The sequence below is a fragment of the Myotis daubentonii genome, chromosome X (genome assembly GCF_963259705.1).
Source record: "Myotis daubentonii chromosome X, mMyoDau2.1, whole genome shotgun sequence".
NCBI classification, from domain to species: domain Eukaryota; kingdom Metazoa; phylum Chordata; class Mammalia; order Chiroptera; family Vespertilionidae; genus Myotis; species Myotis daubentonii.
In genome coordinates, this window is record NC_081861.1 from 5,743,658 (window position 1) to 5,753,753 (window position 10,096).

Consider the following 10,096-nt stretch of genomic DNA (forward strand, 5'->3'; position numbering starts at 1 on the left):
CTTCCCCTTCCTCTCTGAAATCAATAAAAAAATTTTTTTCAAAAAGCAGTGTGGGTCCCTAGAGAGCAGGAGGGAGGAGGAGAGTAAGAGGGGGCTGTTCTCAGCAAACCTTGGAACCAGGAGCATGTCTCTTCTGTTTGCCAGGACAAAGGGCCCCCCACTAAGTTTTTTGTTGTTGTTGAAGGAGGTCTTCCCCTCACAGGATTTATAAGTACAGAAAGACTTTTGCAAGGGGAGGTGTGGAGATGGTATGAGAAGAGAAGAAAGGAACCAGTGGTGAGTAGAGAAATGGAAGAGAGTGTCTTGCCCTGGTCTTAACCACTAGGTTGCTTTGTGAACTTGAGCAAGTTACTTCTTCTCTCTGGGCCCCAATTTCCTGTCTGAAAAACCAGAGGGTTAATCCAGTTTGTGATCTGAAACTAGAGAGACAGAGAAAAGTTTGAATTAAAGGCTGGGGTAGGCAGGTGGATGCTTCTAGAGCAGTGGTTCTCAACCTTCCTAATGCCGTGACCCTTTAATACAGTTCCTCATGTTGTGGTGACCCCCAATTTCATTGTTACAAATTGAACATAATTAAAGCATAGTGATTAATCACAAAAACTTACTTCCTTGTTCCACTCGCTACTCCACCCGTAATTATATATGTAATTATATATATAATATGTAATTATATATGTGTTGACCCACAGGTTGAGAACGGCGGTTCTAGAGAGAAAATTCAGTGGTCTTTCTGCCTCTAGTCCTCTCCCCATAATCAAGGTTCAGTCTGCAGAGGGTGGGGCGTGGGAAGGTACTCCCAGATAGGGTTCTTCTCACCCTTGGGCTGGCCTGGATCCCCCCAGTCTTACCCCCATGCACATCCCCCCACCCCCTGTAGTCCTCAGTCTCAGCTTAGGCTCCCTCTGTGCCTGCCTCTCTCTCACTGCCTGTTACTCCAGTGGTGCCCCTTCCCAAACATCCTTATTTATTCCTTAGGCTAGGACACATAGTGAGGACTTACCTTCCATCTCTAACTCCCCATTTTGTGGCCTCTTTTCTTCCCTTCCCCCAGAGTAGGCCTTAGATTTCCCATTCCTGGCTCTCACCCATTAAAAGAGAGACCACTGATACCAGCCCTTGTGCTGTATTATGTGCTTCCAACACTGTAAGAATCCATCCCCAGAGGCCCTATCCTTTTTCTAGTGGTGCAGTTTTGAAGCAGATCTCTCCTGTATTTCTGATTTTGTGTTTCAGATGGGCCACTCAAATCAACCAGAAGCTGGCTCTCAGAGCTAACCTAAAGGTTTATTCCAGGAAATGTTATTACCTGCTATCCTTCAACCCCTTCCCCTCTGCTTTTCATCTCCAAGCAGAGGAGTGGGCTGTCTTGGCCTGGTGTGACTGTCTCTTCTCTCCACCTGTAGGAGACTGGCCCACCTAAGTTGGATCGATTCCTGCAGTCCCGTAGAGAGGGTTTTCAGCGACATGAGATGGTTGCCATGGAAATCAGCATTCTGAGTGCCCTCAAATTTGAAATCAACATTCCTGTCGCCTATCATTATCTGCGCATATTTTCTATGGTAAGAGAGAGAAGGCATATCCCCCTTCTTCCTGCTAGGTTTGTCTCTTCCATACCAAGAGTGACTACTTGAGTGGTAGGTAAAGGGAAAGAGACAATTGGGGACAGAGGAATTTCTTCTTCAATCTGACTCTCCTAGATTAGCAATCTTTATGAAGTGTAGGAGGAAGAAAATTGGAGGTTTGTATAGAATGTCTGTAAAGTTTTGAGGTGAGGGCAGAGTAGGGGAAGGAGATAAAATTCTTTTATGAGGAAAGGACACAAGAACTTTGGGAGAGATGCTGCAAAGTTCTCTTTCTTCACCTGAATATTGGTTACAAGGGAGGTCACTTCATAATTATTCATTGACTTCTACAAGTGTACCTTCTCTCTCTCTCTCTCTCTCTCTCTCTCTCTCTCTCTCTCTCTCTCTCTCTCTCTCTGTTATAGGCTATAATAAAAAAAAAAGATACAAACAAGAAAGGGGGGAAAGAGTTATTATGGAGCATGGAACACATCCTAGGGTGGAACCACCTGCAAAGTTATAGTTGGAAAGCTTTGGCCCTTCAAACGATGACTTGTACATAAAGAGTAGATGAAAAGGTACCACAAATACATTTGGTAATTTGGTTACAAACCATGAAAGTAGTGAATTCTAATGCTGATTTCAGAATTGCTTCCCTTCCCCCTGCTTAAGATTCTGTGCTTTCAAGGGTAGAGTGCCTTGGTGTGAACCATGATGGTAGGAGAAGTACATTGTTCAGGCAGAGAGCCATTTAGGCCTGAGGTGAGATAACTGGAGAGAGTAGGTGAAGGGGGTCTTCTGCTTAGTTCTGGTTTTCTACATTGCTTGCTGAAATGGTCTTTTTGCTCTCTTTAGAATATTCATGTCAACATTAGAACAATGGTCTTATCTCGATTCATCTGTGAGTTGACCCTGCATGAATATGACTTCATCCAGGAAAAGGGTTCCAATCTAGCTGCTGCTTCCTTTCTTTTGGCCCTCCACATGACGAAGCTTGGAAACTTGGTAAACACTGGCTAGGGGCATGGGGTTGGGATTCAGAAGCACAAGGTTGGCTGAGAAGGAAGGTGTAAATTAAAGCTGTGGGACATTTAGTGCCAAAACTGCCATATATCCATAGTTATGAATTCTTTGACACCTCAACATTAGGGTCCTGGCTGCCTAAAGTGTTTCTATAGCAATTGTTGTGAAGTATTTGGTACCATTTTTCTTAGTCACAGTATGCTTTGTTCCAAGGAAAGCTTATCTGAAAGCCCAATATCACAAAACAGACTAATGTGAAATTATTCTGGTTGCAGCAGGGCTGGGTTGGGCCCACTTCCTACCTGACCCCATTTCACTTCTGCCCCTTGTAGTCCCTTCAGCAAGGTTACCCCCTGAGGGAGCTTGTTAGAATGGAATTTGAAGCACTGACCCAGAGAACAGAGTAGTGAAAGTAACTGTCCATGTGTAATAGGGGACTTACAGGTATACTATAGTGTTGTTATTTTCTAAAGAGGAAGGCCCCAGAACCTCCTTCCCTAATAGAAATAAAACTCATGTTTGATGCTTTCTAAATTTTATGAAAATCAACTTCAGAGAACTATGAATTTTTACTGATATGTAACATACAATCCAAATAGAAAGAGTATGCTAACAAATGTGCATGCTCTTCCCAATCATCCCTGAGCCCCTCCAACTTAGAAATCCCAGCGCCACTACTGATGGGAAAGCTTCTGTGTACTGAGAAAGAACTCTATAAACAGTTGTGTTTATATAAGTTGAGTGCTTGGTGATCTGAGCACTTTGTATGAACTCATTTAATCTTTACAGTAACCCCACAAGATCAGTATTATCCCTATTTTATAGATAAGAAATACATTCCCATGTTTTGCTAGAGAGAGGCAGAACTAGGAGTGGTGTACAACTAGTACTGCATAATCAGAATGGGTGTGGCCATAGCACTGGAGCCATGGTCCTAGAGGCCCCATTCCGAGCCAGGCTCTGACCCATGGATCCTTGGTAAATCTGGTAGGTACTTGAGAGGGGCAATTGAGTGGCTCAAGGCAACAAATTTCTTGCCAACCAGTATAGAAATATTTCAATGTTTAAACACATGGCATGCTTGTATCAGTGAGTATCAGCTAAATGTCAACCCTGATCTGAATCCTGGTAGTCTGGATTCCACAATCCTCTATGCTATATATCCTGCTTCTATAGGTAAGAAAGGTTTCACAAAGAAGGTGACTTTTGAATTGGCTCTTGAAAGGAACCCGTGAGAGGAGACATTCTAGGTAGAGTGAACAATAATTGAAAAGACGTGAAGGCAACAATTAAAGGGTGTAATGTATAGGGGGCAGAATAATACGTTTCCTGTGGTTAGAGCAAAGGCTTTATGAATAGGGAATGGTAAGAGATGAGACCAGAATGGTAGGATATGTTCAGATTTTAAAAGACCTTTGATATCATGTTGAGAGATCCATTTTATACTAAGGTACTGGAAGTTTTTGAGGCAGGGGTGTTCCTGTTTGTGTGTTTTGGAAATAGTACTGGTAGAGCAGTATAGAAGGTATACCAGGTGATAGTGTAAGAGTGGCAACACTGTCAAGTCAGCTTTTGTAATAGTCAAGGTGCAGCTTTTGGGCCTGAACTGGTGCAGTGACAATGGGGCTACTAATCTTATTTAACACACTAAATATAATGTGTTACCACATGTTACTCCCCTGTTCCGCATGCTAATGACTGCCCTTTGCCTGTGGCAGTGGTTTTCAAACAGTATTCAGTAGAGCCCTGGGATTCCTGTAGAAGTGTCTCCGGGGCCATATAAAGATAAGGGGATTCAAATTAGTGGGCTTCTTAGCCTTTGCCTCCAATTCCAGGTAAGATGTTTGGGCTTCCAGGTAAGATATTTTTTAAAAGGGGGTTTGGGGAAATAATTTAAGATACTTTTATTTTTTAAAAATATTTTTTTATTACTTTCAGAGAGGAAGGGAAAGGGATAGATAGAAACATCAATGATGAGAGAGAGAATCATTGATAAGCTGCCTCCAGCATGCCCCACACTGGGGACCAAGCCCTCAACCCAGGCATGTGCCCCAACTGGGAATCGAACCATAACCCCCTGGTTCACAGGTTGAGGCTCAACCACTGAGACATGCCAGCCAGGCTAATTTAAGATATTTTTAGAAAATCACTATATTATAGAATAAATCTTCCTTTCTCTACCTGTGGAGCTCCTACTTGACTTTCAACACTCATTATAGATGTCCCCTCCTCTATGAAGCTTTCTGTTACTCTCCTAGCCAGAGTTCATGGGTCTTGTTGCCCTTTGCCTCCAGCGCCCTATGTTCACTTCCATCATAGCACTTTCCACACATTTTATAATTCTCTCTGTGCATGCCTGTCTAATAATATTAATCCTAGGTAGCATTATTTAGGCACTTACTATATGCTAGACTGTTACATGTGCTTTGTATATATTAACTCATTTAATCATGCAATGTAATTACTATAATGATCCCCATTGGTAAAATGAGGCACCAAGAGGTTAAATAACCAATTTAAGGCCAGACTATTAGTTAAAATAGATTTTGAACCCCAGTAGTTTGCCTCCAGAACATTTGCTCTTAAATACATTGCTATATTGCTTCTGCCACTTAGTAGGCATCCTTCAAATTGAATGAGAAAATGAATGCATGGAATGATAGCTGGTAGATCCAGAGACAAGGAACAGCCTTAAGTTTCTGTTGGCTATTGAGTTGGGACCTCAAGATTGTTCTGAGGTTTGCATGTCCATTGGTTCTTGATCTGAAAGTGAGTAAATTACAAAGTCAGTCATGTTCCTTGGATTTTTTGGGGTAGTGGATTTCAGCATACCTGAATATCTATGGCCAGGGCTAATATCCAACTGGTACATATGAATATAGCCATACCACTAGTTTGTGGCTGGAACCTATACTCCTGTAATAATTGGTCAGTGTCTATGACGTATGAGTCTTTCACTCTCTTCCCTTTCTATACCATGGATAGGAAGTTTGAATTTGGGATAGTAGACACAGAGGAAGGGTCTGCTTCCTGTCGTAAAAGTCACTGTTTATGTTGCTTCTTTCAGACTTATTTGCTGAATCATTACTTTGACTTCGTGATCTCTGATCTTTACCTCTTGGTCAAAAAACTTAACACGCTGCTGACTTTGTATCCTTGCAATGATAGGCTCAAGACTGTGTGTTTCAAGTATTCTCACCCGTAAGTACCAAGCTCCAGATGAGGTTGGGTTTGTGCTCAGTCATGGGGAGGCCCAGACTATCCTTGCCTCAGGAAAAAGAAAGATTGAGGTACTTTTTACCTTACTTTCTGCTCCAGGGTTAAAGCAAGATAGGGAACCAAGGGCCCTATCTCCCACTTATTCCATGAAGCCTGCTTGCTTTGGCTATTTTATACTGAGCAGATGTCTCTTCCTTTTGCAGGAACTTTTATGAAGTCACCAAAATCCCCCCCTTGGACAAGTTGAAGCTAGAGGAAATTTTGCACTCCCGCTAATTCTGAAATGAGGGCCTAGAACTCTGGCAGCATATAAACCAGGCTATATTTATTCTGTCTTTGAAAAATTTTTTTTGATCACTTTTCTTCATTTTTACCCTGTTTGTCTTTTCCAAAACTGAATGTTATAAATGTTTAAGTGTTTAAGTTTTTTTATGTAAGAGAAAAAAGTATTGTAGTATTTATTTAGAAATATAATAAAAAATTAATATTTGTTGCTAAAATGGCTCACCTCCCCTTTTTTATGTAAAAAAAATAAAAAATTGAATTGAATTTATTAGGGCAATATTGGTTAATAAAATTCTATAGGTTTCAGGTATACAATTCTACAATACATCATCTGTATATTGTATTGTGTGTTTACCACACCAAGTCAAGTCTCCTTCCATCACCATTTATCCCCCATTTACCCTTTTCTACCTCTCCCCATCCCCCCATTTGGCAAACACCATACTGTTGTCTGTGTCCATGAGTTTCTTTATTTCCTTTGCTTAATCCCTTCACCTTTCTTACCCAGTCCCCAACCCCCTTCCCTCTGACAGCTGTCAGTCTGTTCTCTATATACTATTGCATAGCCCAAGGATTCCACCCCCCCTGTCTAGTAAAGGTTGTGCCTCAGAGTCTAGCTTATACAATTTCTTCCTCTGTTGGAGTCTGTCACTTCAGGGGTGTAGGAATTGAGTTGATTTAGGTGTGAATTGATGGATGTGCCTGTAGAAGGAGGATCATTGGAGTGGTGCTGGGGTTGGGTGGTAGTGCCCAGTCTAAGGAGGGAGAACTTTACTTGACAGACAGGCCTCAGTGTTCAGATCTGGACCAATACCCTTTGGTCCATATCTTATGTCGTTTGTTTTCTTTCCTTCTTCCTAGACGATGAAAAGGCAGGGATCAGGATTTTCACCCAAAGACAGCCCTATTTTCATAGTTCAGCAGTTTCCTAGAGTTTAAATCAAATAAAAAAAACTGCTTGGAGTGACATGCTGAAATCTTATGGCCTTTATCTTCTGTCAAGAGGAGAAATTTCTGTTCTGGCCAGGTGGCTCGGTTGGTTGGAACGTTGTCCCATATAACAAAAGGTTGTGGGTTGATTCCTGATTGGGGCATGTACCTTGGTTATGGATTTGATCCCCACCCAGTCAGGGTGCAATGGGAAGCAGTGAATCAATGTTTCTCTCTAAAAATCAATACATATCCTCAGGTGAGATCGATATCTATCTATCTATCTATCTATCTATCTATCTATCTATCTATCTATCTATCTATCATCTATATCTATCTATCTATATCTAGTCTTTGGGGTGATGTGTACTGGTACAGCTATCTCATTTGTTCACAGAGGTTTTGAACATCCTGTTCCAGTTGATAGAGAAACACTGCCTCTAGGACCTCTGGGTCTGCCCCACAATCTAGCCACTGAAACAAGTAATGTCTGTCACAGCAGAAGACCACTAGAGCTGGCAACTGTTCTGATTGGTCTAATCAGAACATTTCTAATCCAAGGTCATGAAGATTTACTCCCACTTTTTTTTGGCTAGTAGTTTTATACGTTTAGCTCTTACATTTTGGCCTTAAATCTATTTTGAATTAATTTTTATATATGGCGTGATATAGTGGTCCAACTTCATTTTCTTGCATGTAGATAGATATCCAGTTGCCCCACCACCATTTGTTGAAAAAGATCTTAGTGCCCTTATTGAAAATTAATTGACTATAAATTTGAGAGCTCATTTCTGGACTCTCAGTTGTATCCCATTAACCATATACCTATCCTTATGCCTGTAACACACCACTTTGATTACTGTAGCTTTGTAGTCAATTTTGAAATCAGGAAATGTACGTTCTCCAACTTCCTCCTTTTCAGGATTGTTTTGGTTATTCTGGATCCCTCACATTTCTATGTGATTTATTTATTTTTTATTTTTTATTTATTTATTTATTTATTTATTTATTTATTTATTTTTAGCATCAGCTTGTCAATTTCTGAAAAGAAAGCTAGGATTTTGAAAGAGATTGCATTGAATTTATAGATCAATTTGGAGATCATTGCCATATTAACCATATTAAATATTCTAATCATGTGTTTTGTACCAGTCTCAGCCTATCAATAACCAATGTTGTGGCTGGACTGACCTTTGTGTTTCTTATTATGATCGAGAGACACTCTCAGCAGTAACCAATAGGAAATTTTGAAAGAGTTAAGATTTATTATTTAGAGGTCCTGGAAATTACACAGCACATCTGGTTCCAGACTAACCGCTTAGTCACACACACACACACACACACACACACACACACACACACACACACACCAGACAGACCTGACAAATACTGCAAAGGCTTTAAAAACTGAACTGACATTGAGCCTTCAGCCCACAGAAAGCTGGTGAGAATCTGTGGCCTGAAAATCAGATTGATCGCTAAAGTAAAAATGTAAATGTTTTCTATACAATTTATGTAAGCAATTTCATAATGTCATATTCAAAATGTCTAGGATATCAACCATATTTACAGTTTAAAGAAGAAATATCACTTATTAATTGATGCAGTAAAATCATTTGACAAAATTCAGCATTCATCCATGACAAAAATGATCAACAAACTAAAAATAGAGACTTCCTCAACTTGATAAAGGCTGTCACCAAAAATTTTCATGTAACATCATATTTAATGGTGAAAGACTGAATACTTTCCCATAAGATTAGGAACAAAGCAATGATGTCTACTCTCATCAGACCTATTAACATTATACTAGAAGTTGCAATTAGACAAGAAAAAGAAATAGAATACAGATTGCAAAGGAGGAAATGAAATTGACTTTTTTTTGGAGATGGCATAATTATATATGTAGAAAATCTCAAAGAATCCACAAAAAACCCTCCTAGAACTAATATTTTTGTTCAGCAAGGTCACAGAACACAAGCTCAACACAAAAAAATATCAAGCACATTTCTATATCCTGGTAATGCACAAGGAAATTCAGATAGCCACATAGTATCCCATTGTGTAGATGTACTACAGCGTTTTGTATCCACTCATCTACTGATGGGCACTTGGGCTGTTTTGAGATCTTAACTTTTATAAAAAACACTGCTATGAAATATGGATGCATATATTCTTTCTGATTGGTGTTTCAGGATTCTTAGGATATATTCCCAGAAGTGTGATCATTGGGTCAAAGGGCAGTTCCATTTTTTTTTTTTTGAGGAAACTCCATATTGTTTTCCATAGTAGCTGCACCAGTCTGCATTCCCACCAGCAGTGTAGTAGGGTTAACTTTTCTCCACATCCTTGCCAGTGTGGCGAGCTGGCACGGCCATGGCATACTCAGCCCCAGGACGCCTTACGTGCCATGCCAGCTCAGCCTGGTTCAGTGACCCGAGTGGGGGCGGCTGAAAGGCTTAGAAAAGACAGACAAGAGAATGAAAGCTGGGTCTCGGTGGGATGCTGCTCCTCTGATGGAGAGACAGCGCCAACGCCCACAAGCCGTGTCTTTATTTTATAGCAGATGCCACGGGGCAAAGTAAGGGTGTAATCAAGTTGTTTACAACATTCTCGTGAGTTTCAATGCTACTCAACTACATGTACCTGAACTCTATCTAAAGCCCACATCACTCAGGCACGTGGGGCCACGTGTTCAGACCATAGGTTCAAGTTTACAACTATAGCTGTTGGCTATAATTGTGCTGGGAGGGCTCTGCCCTCCAAGCTGGGGCTTGCACGTGGCAATGAGAGGACTGTGCGCGCTCCTCAGTCCAAGGCTTGAACCTGTCCAAAACACTGTATCCCCCTTTTCTTTTGTTTTTAAACACATCTATCTACATTATCAAAAAACTCTAAACAAATTATTCAGCAACATCAAAACAGACTTTTGGCTATTAACAAAGCAATACCAATGCAAAACAAAACTACAAACATGTTAACATTTTCAGGATATCTTACTCAGAGTCCTTAGATTTAGCTCCGCAAGATTTTACAGAAAACTGACAGTTCACCAACGCTAGCATAGCTTCCACTTG

General features: G+C 40.6%; 1 protein-coding gene across 1 annotated transcript in view; it reads left to right on the top strand.

Moving 5' to 3' along the window:
* The window catches only part of CCNB3 (cyclin B3), a 76,054-nt gene extending 69,776 nt beyond the window's left edge, over window positions 1-6,278 (top strand). The window contains exons 9-12 of the mRNA XM_059679021.1: window positions 1,404-1,559; window positions 2,418-2,567; window positions 5,653-5,786; window positions 6,008-6,278. Coding sequence (XP_059535004.1) covers window positions 1,404-1,559; window positions 2,418-2,567; window positions 5,653-5,786; window positions 6,008-6,080 — 513 coding nt within the window. The 3' untranslated portion in view covers window positions 6,081-6,278. The remainder of the gene's footprint in view (window positions 1-1,403; window positions 1,560-2,417; window positions 2,568-5,652; window positions 5,787-6,007) is intronic.
* The last annotated feature ends 3,818 nt before the right edge of the window (window positions 6,279-10,096 follow it).